Genomic DNA, 16,939 nt, shown 5'->3' on the forward strand with positions numbered 1-16,939 from the left:
TAAGCAGCCAGTGAATGAGAGTTTACAGACCTACACACACGCTAACACACACACAGACCTCCTAGTGGGAGCTCCTATTAATCAGACTTAGCATGTATTTCTCTCCCAGGGCTAATATGAGCCCTATGAACAGCAGCAGGCCTACTCCAATCCCTATGAACCACTCTACACGGGTTCCTGGCACACAACAGACCCCCCAGTGGGCAGGGGGCTACACTGCTCTCTGGTCCCCTCGCCCCAACTCCCTCTGATCACAACACAGATAGAGCCTGACACACACAAACACACACACGCCCCAGCACTGCATGGCTTCCTATCCCCCACACAGTTGTGACCCAGACAGGCTTAGAGCTGACCTCTCCCCCCTGGTTCCAGGTCCACCACTGTGATCACAGCAGCATGGTAGAGGTAGGGTTACCTCATTAAAGGCTTAGACACATATGAATGGAGGTGAGTGAGGGTGTGTATCTTTATGGGTGTGTGTGCTGAATGTGGTCTTGTGTAGGTGTATGGGTGGGTGTGTGCATGCGAGTGCTTGTGCTCGTGTGTGTGTGAGATACAGCGATTCCTCCTTGGTCCGACACACAGATACCCTCTTCCTCTGGAACCTTTTCAAGTAAGGATTATCTGCATTTTACAGCATGTGATAGGTGGGGAAGGATCATTACTCTGAGTGACAGCGTTATGTTTCTGTGGGAGCCGTTTGAGGCAGACAGATTAGATAAGGTTTCTGATTGGCTGGGGAAGATTTATGGCCAGAGAGTGACAGTTAACATTCACCTTGTGTTTTTATGGCATAGTTGTCCATATGCAAGGCTATACCCTTAGTGGTTGGAGAGGGGCTGTGCGATGTTGCTGGCCCTCAGGAGACTCTAAAACCTCATTAGTCAAGAGATAGAGAAGAGAGGAGAGGAGAGGAGAGGTGAGGTGAGGAATGGGGAGGGGAGAAGGAGGGGACAAGGGAGGGGAGGGGAGGGGAGGAGAGGAGGAGAGGAGGAGAGGAGGGGGGAGGAGAGGAGGAGAGGAGAGGAAAGGAGAGGAGGGAGGAGAGGAGAGGAGAGGGAGGAGGAGGAGAGGAGAGGAGAGGAGAGGAGAGGAGAGGAGAGGAGAGGAGAGGAGAGGAGAGGAGAGGAGAGGAGAGGAGAGGAGAGGAGAGGAGAGGAGAGGAGAGGAGAGGCTCACCTTCATCTTCCTTCAACCTGGTTGGAGAATAAACAGTTTTCAACATCTGTTTTTTTAATTTTTTATTATGTTTTTGTTTAGTTGTTCATGTTTCTTTTTAATATGTGCTCCTGAGGAGACATGGGTAAACACAGACGCTTTGAACAGCGTCATGCTGAGAGTACTGTTGAAAAGTGTCTGGGTGTCATGATGTACGTCATGATGTACTGTTGAAAAGTGTCTGGGTGTCATGATGTACATCATGATGTACTGTTGAAAAGTGTCTGGGTGTCATGATGTACGTCATGATGTACTGTTGAAAAGTGTCTGGGTGTAATGATGTACATCATGATGTACTGTTGAAAAGTGTCTGGGTGTAATGATGTACATCATGATGTACTGTTGAAAAGTGTCTGGGTGTCATGATGTACGTCATGATGTACTGTTGAAAAGTGTCTGGGTGTAATGATGTACATCATGATGTACTGTTGAAAAGTGTCTGGGTGTCATGATGTACATCATGATGTACTGTTGAAAAGTGTCTGGGTGTAATGATGTACATCATGATGTACTGTTGAAAAGTGTCTGGGTGTCATGATGTACATCATGATGTACTGTTGAAAAGTGTCTGGGTGTCATGATGTGTTTGTTGTTGCTATTCATTGTTTTTTTGCATTATTTTGACATAATGTAATAAGTCACCAATGTTCTTCATTTCCCACTGGACTGGTCCCACATGCCATGTCTCAAATTCAGTCAGTGACTATTTTGACCCATGAAACATCCTATTGTTGCCTTCCTTATCTGTTGTCTTTGTGTCATGTTCATTTATTTCATGGTGTTGTTTATGATTTATTTATTCATCTCTGGCCTTGTGTGTTGTTCTGTCGTCTTTCTGTTTCCTTCCAGTCCTTTCTGGTAAGTTGAAATGTCACCTGTCACCTATTCACCCTGATGCCCTGACAGAGACAGGAAGCTGTCACAGCACCACCCCCCTCCATCCTCCTCCCATCACCCTCCACCCACCAATCAGCACTCATGTTTCACTTGTCAATGGCAACAGTGACAAAAGGACATTAATGGGTAAAAATCTGTAATCCAAGGTAAAACCAAATCATTTCATGATATTATTTTTCTACACCTTGTTGTGTTACTTTATGCATTACCAAATATCCCATTTTAACTGTGGACAAATTGTGTCTGAATGTGGAGTGACAGGCTTCAGATTTCTTTAATGGATGTATTACGTGGTCCGTATCAGCGTTAAGATGTTTGGGGCGTAGTAATATTCTGTTACGTACCTGCTGTCCTCAGAGATGAAGGTGTAATTCACACGGCCGCTGGCCCTCAGCATTCAGGCTGTGTCCCTCCACACAGGCCTATTAGCACAGCGAGGCCCGATGTCACTGTGTGTGACGTTGGGAGGCAACACAGCACTTCACTCTGAAACAGTTTGTCATTAAGATGGCTGGGCCTGGTCCAGGATGCTCCTACAGATGGCTCATTTATCCCCCATGTCCATGTAAATATTATTGGTCTGTGTCCTTGCCCATGCTAATGTAGAGACCCACATGGGGCCACACTCCTGTTTTCTCTATTCATCAACTGTTAATATATACACAGCCTGCATTATGGATTGGACAGACTTTCAGTCCACATACGAGCAACCAGAAAAGTCTACTCTAAACAGAGACAACCTGAATCCTTAATCACAGCTCATTTGAATACAGAGCCCATAACTGTAACATTCAAATTCCTTTGTTTTCCATTCAAATGAGCCAGACCAGGATATTAATTGTAATGTCTGATATCTCTGTCTGATGTTATGTGATATGCGATGCTGTGTCAGTATGTTAGCTAACTGTCCCCATGCCTGTCCTCTAGTGCCCCCTGTGTTTGTGGTGCGGCCCAGGAACCAGGTGGTGGCGGTGGGGAGGACCGTCACCTTCCAGTGTGAGGCAACAGGAAACCCTCAACCTGCTATCTTCTGGCAGAGAGAGGGCAGCCAGGTGAGAGGCTCTGGGGGACCTACAGTACACTGGGAACCCAACATGAGCACATGTTGAGGAATGCTTATGGAACAAAAAAGAAAGACAACCAAGTAGTAAATCATAGTCTTCATTCTTTTATTATTTGATATTCCCATATGCTCTTTACACATTTTATGATTGCACCTATAAAACCAGCCATACAATCAGTGAACTTCACACTGATGCTTCAGTTGGACCGTTCCTTTCCATCACCCTTCAGGTCTTCCATAGCCTACTGTCTTTATCTGATCTGCTTCTCTATATGTGTCCTGTCTTCTCTCTTCTCTGTCTATATCTGGCCTGTCTTCTCTCTTCTCTGTCTATATCTGGCCTGTCTTCTCTCTTCTCTGTCTATATCTGTCCTGTCTTCTCTCTTCTCTGTCTATATCTGTTCTGTCTTCTCTCTTCTCTGTCTATATCTGGCCTGTCTTCTCTCTTCTCTGTCTATATCTGGCCTGTCTTCTCTCTTCTCTGTCTATATCCGTTCTGTCTTCTCTCTTCTCTGTCTATATCCGTCCTGTCTTCTCTCTTCTCTGTCTATATCTGGCCTGTCTTCTCTCTTCTCTGTCTATATCTGTTCTGTCTTCTCTCTTCTCTGTCTATATCCGTCCTGTCTTCTCTCTTCTCTGTCTATATCCGTTCTGTCTTCTCTCTTCTCTGTCTATATCCGTTCTGTCTTCTCTCTTCTCTGTCTATATCCGTCCTGTTTTCTCTCTTCTCTGTCTATATCTGGCCTGTCTTCTCTCTTCTCTGTCTATATCTGTCCTGTCTTCTCTGCCTATATCCATTCTGTCTTCTCTCTTCTCTGTCTATACCCACCCTGTCTCCTCTCTTCTCTGTCTATATCTGTCCTGTCTATTCTCTTCTCTGTCTATATCCGTTATTTCTTCTCTCTTCTCTGTCTATATCCATCCTGTCTTCTCTGTCTATATCCATCCTGTCTTCTCTCTTCTCTGTTTATATCTGTCCTGTCTTCTCTATTCTCTGCCTATATCCATTCTGTTTTCTCTCTTCTCTGTCTATACCCATCCTGTCTCCTCCCTTCTCTGTCTATACCCATCCTGTCTCCTCCCTTCTCTGTCTATACCCATCCTGTCTCATCTCTTCTCTGTCTATATCTGGCCTGTCTTCTCTCTTCTCTGTCTATATCTGTTCTGTCTCCTCTCTTCTCTCTCTTCTCTCTTCTCTGTCTATCTGTCCTGTCTTCTCCTTTCTTTGTCTATATCTGGCCTGTCTTCTCTCTTCTCTGTCTATATATGTCCTGTCTTCTCTCTTCTCTGACTATATATGTCCTGTCTTCTCTCTTCTCTGTCTATATCTGGCCTGTCTTCTCTCTTCTCTGTCTACATCTGGTCTGTCTTCTCTCTTCTCTGTCTATATCCGTCCTGTCTTCTCTCTTCTCTGTCTATAACTGTTCTGTCTCCTGTCTTCTCTGTCTTCTCTCTTCTCTGTCTATATCTGTCCTGTCTCCTCTCTTCTCTGTCTATATCTGTACTTTCTTCTCTCCTCTCCCTCCTCTAGAACCTGCTCTTCTCCTACCAGCCCCCCCAGCCGTCTAGTCGCGTCTCCGTCTCCCAGACGGGGGACCTGACTATCACAGATGCAGAGCGCTCAGACGTGGGCTACTACAGCTGCCAGGCCCTCAACATTGCTGGCTCTGTCATCACCAAGGCTCTGCTGGAGGTCACTGACGGTGAGTTCCGCCAATCAGTGACTCCCAGAATTAGATCTTGGAGGCATCTTGGTGGTATTGTCACACCTTGGCACATAGACATTTAGGGGTTTGAATAAACACATAATAATATACATGAGCTGTATTTAAGTGTCTAAAGTACATATTGAGGTCTGTGGAGTTTTGATCAGACTGTGTTCCAAGTCTGGCCCGGTCTCTGTGCTCCTGTCAGAGTTGGAGACTCAGTGGTGACTCATCTTCTCCAGGAGCCTGGCTTGCCTCTTGGCTCTGGGCTGTTGGCTCCTGGCAGTGTATCATTTATGCTGGCTGGTGTCTCCTCTAGGAGTCTCCTCTCATTAACAGACTAGCCTGCTGGTGGAGGGATCTGTCTTTGTGGGGAGGCGTGGTTCAGACCTCTGATCACTCTCAGTCAATGCAGCCAGCCTGGTAGTGTAGTCACCTTGGCTTTAGTCCCAGCGTTCCCATAGCGACTCACTCAGTCTCTCTGGTCACTATTATTTTGTTTACCTATCACCTAGATTCAAACCTCTCTAACCAGACACCTCTCACCTAGATTCAAACCTCTCTAACCAGACACCTCTCACCTAGATTCAATCCTCACTAACCAGACACCTCTCACCTAGATTAAACCCTCTCTAACCAGACACCTCTCACCTAGATTCAACCCTCTCTAACCAGTCACCTCTCCCTCTACCTTTGTAGCTGGGCCTGCTCTCTCTCTCTCCCTCTCTCTTTGGTGTGGCAGGTCCTGGTAGACAGTAGAAGGAGAAGATAATAACAGTTATTAAAGGGAGCAGGCCTCCTCATCTCCGTAGGCAAATCTGGTAATTACAGGTCACAGTAACAATGTTTTAGTAACTCCACCAGCACCAGAGCCAGCACCAGAGCCAGTCTCCCATGTATGATACCACACTGAGTGTGTGTGTAAATTTACAGACGTATGTCCTACATTATGTGTATTTAAAAGGGGATACACATACTGCATACTACACAGCTCCCTTGTGTTTGTTGTTGAATTTCTCTCTCTCTCCGTCTACCACACAGCTCCCTTGTGTTTGTTGTTGAATTTCTCTCTCTCTCCGTCTACCACACAGCTCCCTTGTGTTTGTTGTTGAATTTCTCCCTCTCTCCGTCTACCACACAGCTACCTTGTGTTTGTTGTTGAATTTCTCCTCTCTCCGTCTACCACACAGCTCCCTTGTGTTTGTTGTTGAATTTCTCCTCTCTCCGTCTACCACACAGCTCCCTTGTGTTTGTTGTTGAATTTCTCCCTCTCTCCGTCTACCACACAGCTCCCTTGTGTTTGTTGTTGAATTTCTCCCTCTCTCCGTCTACCACACAGCTCCCTTGTGTTTGTTGTTGAATTTCTCCCTCTCTCCGTCTACCACACAGCTCCCTTGTGTTTGTTGTTGAATTTCTCTCTCTCTCCGTCTACCACACAGCTCCCTTGTGTTTGTTGTTGAATTTCTCCCTCTCTCCGTCTACCACACAGCTCCCTTGTGTTTGTTGTTGAATTTCTCCCTCTCTCCGTCTACCACACAGCTCCCTTGTGTTTGTTGTTGAATTTCTCTCCTCTCTCCGCTCTACCACACAGCTCCCTTGTGTTTGTTGTTGAATTTCTCCCTCTCTCCGTCTACCACACAGCTCCCTTGTGTTTGTTGTTGAATTTCTCTCTCTCTCCGTCTACCACACAGCTCCCTTGTGTTTGTTGTTGAATTTCTCTCTCTCTCCGTCTACCACACAGCTCCCTTGTGTTTGTTGTTGAATTTCTCTCTCTCTCCGTCTACCACACAGCTCCCTTGTGTTTGTTGTTGAATTTCTCTCTCTCTCCGTCTACCACACAGCTCCCTTGTGTTTGTTGTTGAATTTCTCCCTCTCTCCGTCTACCACACAGCTCCCTTGTGTTTGTTGTTGAATTTCTCTCTCTCTCCGTCTACCACACAGCTCCCTTGTGTTTGTTGTTGAATTTCTCCTCTCTCCGTCTACCACACAGCTCCCTTGTGTTTGTTGTTGAATTTCTCCCTCTCTCCGTCTACCACACAGCTCCCTTGTGTTTGTTGTTGAATTTCTCCCTCTCTCCGTCTACCACACAGCTCCCTTGTGTTTGTTGTTGAATTTCTCCTCTCTCCGTCTACCACACAGCTCCCTTGTGTTTGTTGTTGAATTTCTCCCTCTCTCCGTCTACCACACAGCTCCCTTGTGTTTGTTGTTGAATTTCTCTCTCTCTCCGTCTACCACACAGCTCCCTTGTGTTTGTTGTTGAATTTCTCCTCTCTCCGTCTACCACACAGCTCCCTTGTGTTTGTTGTTGAATTTCTCCCTCTCTCCGTCTACCACACAGCTCCCTTGTGTTTGTTGTTGAATTTCTCCCTCTCTCCGTCTACCACACAGCTCCCTTGTGTTTGTTGTTGAATTTCTCCTCTCTCCGTCTACCACACAGCTCCCTTGTGTTTGTTGTTGAATTTCTCCCTCTCTCCGTCTACCACACAGCTCCCTTGTGTTTGTTGTTGAATTTCTCCCTCTCTCCGTCTACCACACAGCTCCCTTGTGTTTGTTGTTGAATTTCTCCCTCTCTCCGTCTACCACACAGCTCCCTTGTGTTTGTTGTTGAATTTCTCTCTCTCTCCGTCTACCACACAGCTCCCTTGTGTTTGTTGTTGAATTTCTCCTCTCTCCGTCTACCACACAGCTCCCTTGTGTTTGTTGTTGAATTTCTCCTCTCTCCGTCTACCACACAGCTCCCTTGTGTTTGTTGTTGAATTTCTCCCTCTCTCCGTCTACCACACAGCTCCCTTGTGTTTGTTGTTGAATTTCTCCCTCTCTCCGTCTACCACACAGCTCCCTTGTGTTTGTTGTTGAATTTCTCCCTCTCTCCGTCTACCACACAGCTCCCTTGTGTTTGTTGTTGAATTTCTCCCTCTCTCCGTCTACCACACAGCTCCCTTGTGTTTGTTGTTGAATTTCTCTCTCTCTCCGTCTACCACACAGCTCCCTTGTGTTTGTTGTTGAATTTCTCTCTCTCTCCGTCTACCACACAGCTCCCTTGTGTTTGTTGTTGAATTTCTCCCTCTCTCCGTCTACCACACAGCTCCCTTGTGTTTGTTGTTGAATTTCTCTCTCTCTCCGTCTACCACACAGCTCCCTTGTGTTTGTTGTTGAATTTCTCTCTCTCTCCGTCTACCACACAGCTCCCTTGTGTTTGTTGTTGAATTTCTCTCTCTCTCCGTCTACCACACAGCTCCCTTGTGTTTGTTGTTGAATTTCTCTCTCTCTCCGTCTACCACACAGCTCCCTTGTGTTTGCGACTTTCTCACCTTCCTCTGTTATTTATGTGTTTCTCTACAATCCCACTGTATAATTGTCTCTCCATTTATTTGATTATTCTCATCAAATCCACTCAATATTGTTCTCTCATCGTCCACTCAAATGATATATATTCTCTCCCACACAGTCTCTAACTCTCCCTCTCTCTCTTTCTCTCTAGTTGTGTCTGATCGCCCACCTCCAGTTGTCCGCCAGGGTCCGACCAATCAGACAGTCTCTGTGGACGGGACGGTGGTTCTGAGTTGCCTAGCAACGGGTAAGCCCACCCCCACCATCATGTGGAGGAAGGATGGGGTGTTGGTGTCCACTCATGACTCCCGGGTCAAACAGCTGGACACGGGCGCACTGCAGATCCGCTACGCCAAGGTAACACACAACACACTCAAACATGTACACACACGCATACACACACACATTCACATGCACGCTCGCACGCACACACAAAGAAACTCTCATCCTCACTGAATACACAGTATAAACACATGGAATGGTAGACCTTCTCTCCAAGCTTTTCAAAGCATAAAGATAAAACTATGTGTTGATGTACCTCTCTGGTTCAGAGTACTAGAACTGAGACAATACTGCAGGCGGACTGTGTATGAAGCCTTTATACTACAGGACTGTCTGATCTACAGAGCAACATGTAGGTCTACTGTAGTGTACCAGCTCACATGGAATATCTTACTGAGGCAGTGGGCTGTCCAACCATATACCCATTATCCTAATATATGGAAATAAGAACTTCATTGAATGGAATTCTGTTCTCAATGTAGAACAGTTTGGCTGTTTGAAAACTTCCGAATTGACCTCCTTCATATGTTTACATTCCCAATTAGCTCTTCCATTAGCCGAGACATTAATAACGCATTCCCCCCAATCACTTTCAAAGCTGTCCTGAATAACGTCTATATGGCAGAGCGGCTGGCTGACTGGCTGGCAGAATAACTCCTGCTGCTCCATCAGTAAATAAAGCATGTGATCAGTTCCCTCCTAGGGTCCAGCCATGCCTCTCCTCTCCTCAGTGAGCCGTCAATCAGCTGTCAGGGGTTTGAAGTGAATTCACACACACTATTGTCCTGTCACTCAACAGAGTGTGATGGGGAGCTGTGTGAAGCAGAACACTGAGGGAGAGACCAGGGGGGTGCCGATGCTTTCTCCAGATGGAGACATCAAGGGGTCAGAGTTCGCGTTAGACTGTTGCTGTGTGTATGCGTGTGTGTTGTGATGACTGCAGGCAGGTTGTGTGTGGTGACAGGGCTGTGGTGAATGGGCAACACTGAGAACAGTGTGATGTGTTTCCAACCCAAACCTTACGTAAGGCAATTTGCATGAATGAACATTTAGTTTATGTTTGGAGGTAACGCACCATGTCTTTTTTAATGCATTTTAACCTGTCAGGTTGAGCTTAGATGGACCCAACCTGGAGGCTGATCTACAGGGCACAAACACTCTCCCTCTCTCAAACACTCTGAGACACACACTCTCCCTCTCTCAAACACACTGAGACACACACTCTCCCTCTCTCAAACACACTGAGACACACACTCTCCCTCTCACACACTAGAGAGTGTCACCATATCTGTTCTGTAAAGCACTCCTTTCCCTGAGGGGAGGGTGAGAGGAGTGATGAGGAGGGGAGAGGGAGAGGAGGTCTCCAATTAGTCTTTGTTCCTATGGAAATCTTTTCAATTTGACTGGTACAATCCTGCCACTTGGCCTTCCCAGCTGCTTTTCCCACTTTCTAGAGGGAAATATAATAGTGAGATTACCAGGCACTGATGGCTGGCTGCTAGGGACCACAGCAGCGTGTCAATGAGAGACAGAGAGAGAGAGAGAGAGAGAGAGAGAGAGAGAGAGAGAGAGACAGAGAGAGAGAGAGAGAGAGAGAGAGAGAGAGAGAGAGAGAGAGAGAGAGACAGAGAGATATTGGGGAGGAAGCAGCACTATTTCAGTCCAATTCCACTGACACAGCAGCGTGTCAATGAGAGACAGAGAGAGAGAGAGAGAGAGAGAGAGAGAGAGAGAGAGACAGAGAGACAGAGACAGAGAGAGAGAGACAGAGAGAGAGAGAGAGAGAGAGAGAGAGAGAGAGAGAGAGAGAGACAGAGAGAGAGAGAGAGAGAGAGAGAGAGAGAGAGAGAGAGAGACAGAGAGATATTGGGGAGGAAGCAGCACTATTTCAGTCCAATTCCACTGACACAGCAGCGTGTCAATGAGAGACAGAGAGAGAGAGAGAGAGAGAGAGAGAGAGAGAGAGAGAGAGAGACAGAGACAGAGAGAGAGAGAGAGAGAGAGAGAGAGAGAGAGAGAGAGAGAGAGAGAGAGAGAGAGAGAGAGAGAGAGAGGGAGACACAGAGAGATATTGGGGAGGAAGCAGCACTATTTCAGTCCAATTCCACTGATGTCCAGACAGTACCTTGTCATTTGCATTTGAACCCAGAGCGATCACTAATCTAGTCCCTCTCCCCTCTATTTCCTGTCCTCTTTTCTTCTGTCTTATAGCTGGGTGACACAGGCATGTACACATGCATCGCCTCCACTCCCAGTGGCGAAGCCTCGTGGAAGGCCTATCTGGATGTTCAAGGTAAGTCACTGGGCTGCTGCCTACTGTCACTGTGGCTACACTCCATAATCAATTAAATACATTCAGTCTGTAATTGCTTTTTTAGTTGGAATGTCACAATCTTGCCACCAGCCCAGGGAGTGTGCGTGAGTCTGTGTGTGTGTGAATGTGCTTGGTATGCATTCCATAGTCTGGCGTTACTGATAAAGTATTCATTTAGCTTTATAGAAAATGTCTCATGATACTCTCCTCATCTTCAGAGTTTGGTGTTCCAGTGCAACCGGCCAGACCCACTGACCCCAACCTGATCCCCAGCGCCCCCTTCAAACCTGAAGTCACTGACGTCACCCGCACCTCCGTCACTCTGTCCTGGAAGCCCAACTTCTCAGGAGCCACGCCCACCTCCTACATCATAGAGGCCTTCAGGTAAGAGCAGAGGACATAGGAAGTCACTTGTGACCAAAATAAATAAAGTGATGTCACAGTGTATTTGTATTTATTATGGATCCCCATTAGTTCCTGTCAAGACAGCAGCTACTCTTCCTGGGGTTTATTATGGATCCCCATTAGTTCCTGTCAAGACAGCAGCTACTCTTCCTGGGGTTTATTATGGATCCCCATTAGTTCCTGTCAAGACAGCAGCTACTCTTCCTGGGGTTTATTATGGATCCCCATTAGTTCCTGTCAAGACAGCAGCTACTCTTCCTGGGGTTTATTATGGATCCCCATTAGTTCCTGTCAAGACAGCAGCTACTCTTCCTGGGGTTTATTATGGATCCCCATTAGTTCCTGTCAAGACAGCAGCTACTCTTCCTGGGGTTTATTATGGATCCCCATTAGTTCCTGTCAAGGCAGCAGCTACTCTTCCTGGGGTCCAGCAACATTAAGGCAGTTAATTACCATTTTAAAAACATTACATTTCACAACACATTAAATGTGCGCCCCCAGGCCACTTCTCTACTACCACATATCATACGCCTATGGTCTGAATGTGTGTATGAACTTTAAACCTGATGTGTCACATCCTGTTCTGTCTTCTCTCCTAGTCATGCATCAGGCAGCAGCTGGCAGACCCTGGCAGAACATGTGAAGACTGAGTCGTATGTACTGAAGGGCCTGAAGGCCAGTGCTGTCTACCTCTTCCTGGTCCGAGCTGCTAACGCCTACGGCCTGAGTGACCCCAGCCCCATCACTGACACCGTCAAAACACAAGGTGGGTCTCTGCTCTCTCTTAATGACTTGATATGGACCGCTTTACGGTAGGTCCCTGTCTGGACCTTGTCCCTGTCTGGACCTTGTCCCTGTCCCTGCATGGACCTTGTCCCTGTCTGGACCTTGTCCCTGTCTAGATCTTGTCCCTGTCTGGACCTTGTCCCTGTCTGGACCTTGTCCTTGTCTGGACCTTGTCCCTGTCTGGACCTTGTCCCAGTCCCTGTCTGGACCTTGTCCCTGTCTGGACCTTGACCTTGACCTTGACCTTGTCCCTGTCTGGACCTTGTCCCTGCATGGACCTTGTCCCTGTCCCTGTCTGGACCTTGTCCCTGTCCCTGTCTGGACTTTGTCCCTGTCTGGACCTTGTCCCTGTCCCTGTCTGGACCTTGTCCCTGCATGGACCTTGTCCCTGTCCCTGCATGGACATTGTCCCTGTCTGAACTCTGTCCCAGTCTGAACCCTCTGCTGTTCATACTGGACAGGAATTGTGTGTGTGTGTGTGTGTGTGTGTGTGTGTGTGTGTGTGTGTGTGTGTGTGTGTGTGTGTGTGTGTGTGTGTGTGTGTGTGTGTGTGTGTGTGTGCAGATATCCCCCCACCAGTCAGGGAGTGGACCACCGTCAGATCCAGAGGGAGTTAGGAGAGGTGGTCATCCACCTTCACAACCCCACCATCCTCTCCTCCTCCTCTGTCAGAGTGCAGTGGACGGTGAGTGTTTTTCTCTGCTTCAAAACACGACTTTAGGGTCGACATTCCCAATGAGTGACTCTTGTCATGTATGTACATTACCGCTCAAAAGATTGGGGTCACTTAGAAATGTCCTTGTTTTTGAAAGAAAAGCAAAAAAAAAGTCAATTCAAATAACATCAAATTGATCAGAAATACAGTGTAGACAATGTTAATGTTGTAAATGACTATTGTAGCTGGAAACAGCAGATTGTTTATGGAATATCTACATAGGCGTACAGAGGCCCATTATCAGCAACCATCACTCCTGTGTTCCAATGGCATGTTGTGTTAGCTAATCCACGTTTATCATTTTAAAAGGCTAATTGATCATTAGAAAACCCTTTTGCAATTATGTTAGTACAGCTGAAAACTGTTGTTCTGATTAAAGAAGCAACAAAACGGGCCTTCTTTAGACTAGTTGAGTATCTAGAGCATCAGCATTTGTGGGTTCGGTTACAGGCTCAAAATTTGCCAGAAACAAATAACTTTCTTCTGAAACTTGTCAGTCTGTTCTTGCTCTGAGAAATGAAGGCCTTTCCATGCGAGAAATTGCCAAGAAACTGTACATAACACTGTGTACTACTCCCTTCACAGAACAGTGTAAACTGGCCCTAACCGGAATAGAAAGAGGAGTGGGAGGCCCCGGTGCACAACTGAGCAAGAGGAAAAGGTCATTAGAGTGTCTAGTTTGAGAAACAGATGCCTCACAAGTCCTCAACTGGCAGCTTCATTAAATAGTACTCGCAAAACACCAGTCTCAACATCAACAGTGAAGAGGCGACTCCAGGATGCTGGCCTTCTAGGCAGAGTTCCTCTGTCCAGTGTCTGTGTTCTTTTGCCCATCTCAATCTTTTCTTTTTATTGGCCAGTCTGAGTTATGGCTTTGTCTTTGCAACTCTGCCTAGAAGGCCAGCATCCCGGAGTCACCTCTTCACTGTTGACGTTGAGACTGGTGTTTTGCCAGTTGAGGACTTGTGAGGCATCTGTTTCTCAAACTAGAAACTCTAATGACCTTGTCCTCTTGCTCAGTTGTGCTCCGGGGCCTCCCACTCCTCTTTCTATTCTGGTTAGAGCCAGTTTACGCTGTTCTGTGAAGGGAGTAGTACACAGCGTTATAGGAGATCTTCAGTTTCTTGGCAATTTCTCGCATGGAATAGCCTTCATTTCTCAGAAAAAGAATAGACTGACAAGTTTCAGAAGAAAGGTCTTTGTTTCTGGCCATTTTGAGCCTGTAATCGAACCCACAAGGGCTGATGCTCCAGATACTCAACAAGTCTAAAGAAGGCCAGTTTTATTGCTTCTTTAATCAGAATCAAATCAAATCATCAAATCAAATTTATTTATATAGCCCTTCGTACATCAGCTGATATCTCAAAGTGCTGTACAGAAACCCAGCCTAAAACCCCAAACAGCCACCAATGCAGGTGTAGAAGCACGGTGGCTAGCAAAAACTCCCTAGAAAGGCCAAAACCTAGGAAGAAACCTAGAGAGGAACCAGGCTATGTGGGGTGGCCAGTCCTCTTCTGGCTGTGCCGGGTGGAGATTATAACAGAACATGGCCAAGATGTTCAAATGTTCATAAATGATCAGCATGTTCGAATAATAAGAAGGCAGAACAGTTGAAACTGGAGCAGCAGCACGGCCAGGTGGACTGGGGTCAGCAAGGAGTCATCATGTCAGGTAATCCTGGGGCATGGTCCTAGGGCTCAGGTCCTCCGAGAGAGAGAAGGAGAGAATTAGAGAACGCATACTTAGATTCACACAGGACACCGAATAGGACAGGAGAAGTACTCCAGATATAACAAACTGACCCTAGCCCCCGACACATAAACTACTGCAGCATAAATACTGGAGGCTGAGACAGGAGGGGTCAGGAGACACTGTGGACCCATCCGAGGACACCCCGGACAAGGCCAAACAGGAAGGATATAACCCCACCCACTTTGCCAAAGCACAGCCCCCACACCACTAGAGGGATATCTTCAACCACCAACTTACCATCCTGAGACAGGGCCGAGTATAGCCCACAAAGATCTCCGCCATGGCACAACCCAAGGGGGGGCGCCAACCCAGACAGGATGACCACATCAGTGAATCAACCCACTCAGGTGACGCACCCCTTCCAGGGACGGCATGAGAGAGCCCCAGTAAGCCAGTGACCCAGCCCCTGTAATAGGGTTAGAGGCAGAGAATCCCAGTGGATAGAGGGGAACCGGCCAGGCAGAGACAGCAAGGGCGGTTCGTTGCTCCAGAGCCTTTCCGTTCACCTTCCCACTCCTGGGCCAGACTACACTCAATCATATATCCCACTGAAGAGATGAGTCTTCAGTAAAGACTTAAAGGTTGAGACCGAGTTTGCGTCTCTGACATGGGTAGGCAGACCGTTCCATAAAAATGGAGCTCTATAGGAGATCAGAACAGTTTTCAGCTGTTCTAACATAATTGCAAAAGGGTTTTCTAATGATCAATTAGCTTTTTAAAATAAGAAACTTGGATTAGCTAACACGACGTGCCTTTGGAATACAGGAGTGATGGTTGCTGACAAGGTATTTTACTTTCAAAAACAAGGACATTTCTAATTGACCTCAAACTTTTGAACGGTAGTCTATATGGTTTATGTATTATTTTAATATCTATTGTGTATTTTGTATGTTTTAGCATTAATTTTAAAACTTAAATGCATAATTTTTATTGTTCTCTCCAAAGTCACCATAGAGAGTAGCTAGGTCTGGAGCACTCTGTGCTCACGGTCAATTTGTTTGCCCACTCAGCAGTGCTAATGTGCTAGCGTCCTGTAGAGGACAGACACTGCACTGCGGAGATGGACAGAGCAGAGAACAGACTGGAACCCTGTCAAAACTCTCTAAGTATCCATCTGGTCAGGGCCAGTCACGCTGGCCAGCACTGCTGCTGTAAGACCTGTCTTTCTGCTTGTCTGTCTGTCTGCCTGTCTTTCTGCCTGTCTTCAATCAGAGCTAAACCAACCCACAGCGGCCCACTCACAACACTCCACAACACACAGTCCAGTGCCATAAGCCGCCCAGCAGCGCAGCGTGCCAGCCTGTGCCTTCCCAGATTGAAAACACTTGACTGCTGTTAAAACAAGTGAAAAGGAAGAGGTGTCCAACTAGTGCTCTCAGGCTGAAATGGATTGCAGATGTGGGAGGAGAGAGGGAGGAGGAGAAGGAGAAAAGAGGATTATAAAGGAGGGGTAGAGATTAAAGGGCAGCATGCAGAGGTGTTAGGACCTCTATGCTGTTAGATCGTGGATATCTTATTAAACACTGTTTGGCTACCATGATTCCACTGGCTCCATGTCGATCTATTCCAGGTTATGTTGAATAGAAGTATAACTGTACACCTCCTCACTAGTTGCATAAGACATACTGTATTCTATAAAACTGGCTTCTTATACAGTGCCTTCGGAAAGTATTCAGACCCCATGACATTTTATTTACCACAGCCTTATTATAAAATGTAATAAATATATACTGTTCCTCATCAATATACACCCAATACCGCATAATGACAAAGAAAAAACAGGTTTTTATTGAAAATGTAAAAAATAAATACCTTATTTACATAAGTATTCAGACCCTTTGCTATGACACTCGAAATTGAGCTCAGGTGCATCGTGTTTCCATTGATCATCCTTGAGATGTTTCTACAACTTGATTGGGGTCCACCTGTGGTAAATTCAAATGTTTGGAAATTCTTTGGAAAGGCGCACACCTGTCTACATAAGGTCCCACAATTAACAGTGCATGTCAGAGAAAAATACAAGCCACGAGGTCGAAGGAATTGTCCGTAAATTGTGTCGAGGCACAGAACTGGGGAAGGGTACCAAATAATGTTTGCAGCATTGAAGGTCCCCAAGAACACAGTGGCTTCCTTCATTCTTAAATGGAAAAGTTTGGATCCACTAAGACTCTTCCTAGAGCTGGCCGCCTGGCCAAACGGAGCAATCGGGGCAGGGGCCTAGGTGACCAAGAACCCTATGGTCACTCTGACAGAGCTCCAGAGTTCCTCTTTGGAGATGAAGAACCTTCCAGAAGGACAACCATCTCTGCAGCATCCACCAATCAGGCCTTTATGGTAGAGTGGCCAGATGGAAGCCACTCCTCAGTGAAAGGCATATGACAGCCAGCTTGGAGTTTGCCAAAAGGCACCTAAAGACTCTCAGACCATGAGAAACAAGATTTCCTGCCCTGATGAAACCAAGATTGAAC

At 46.6% G+C, this 16,939-nt stretch overlaps 1 protein-coding gene across 1 annotated transcript in view; it reads left to right on the plus strand.

The window, feature by feature from the left end:
- The window catches only part of robo1 (roundabout, axon guidance receptor, homolog 1 (Drosophila)), a 423,568-nt gene that overhangs the window by 309,492 nt on the left and 97,137 nt on the right, over window positions 1-16,939 (plus strand). The window contains exons 7-14 of the mRNA XM_042296381.1: window positions 2,071-2,079; window positions 3,046-3,170; window positions 4,713-4,884; window positions 8,369-8,574; window positions 10,711-10,792; window positions 11,032-11,197; window positions 11,818-11,988; window positions 12,569-12,689. Of these exons, the coding sequence (XP_042152315.1) occupies window positions 2,071-2,079; window positions 3,046-3,170; window positions 4,713-4,884; window positions 8,369-8,574; window positions 10,711-10,792; window positions 11,032-11,197; window positions 11,818-11,988; window positions 12,569-12,689 (1,052 nt within the window). The remainder of the gene's footprint in view (window positions 1-2,070; window positions 2,080-3,045; window positions 3,171-4,712; window positions 4,885-8,368; window positions 8,575-10,710; window positions 10,793-11,031; window positions 11,198-11,817; window positions 11,989-12,568; window positions 12,690-16,939) is intronic.

The sequence above is a fragment of the Oncorhynchus tshawytscha genome, linkage group LG13 (genome assembly GCF_018296145.1).
Source record: "Oncorhynchus tshawytscha isolate Ot180627B linkage group LG13, Otsh_v2.0, whole genome shotgun sequence".
Classification (NCBI taxonomy): domain Eukaryota; kingdom Metazoa; phylum Chordata; class Actinopteri; order Salmoniformes; family Salmonidae; genus Oncorhynchus; species Oncorhynchus tshawytscha.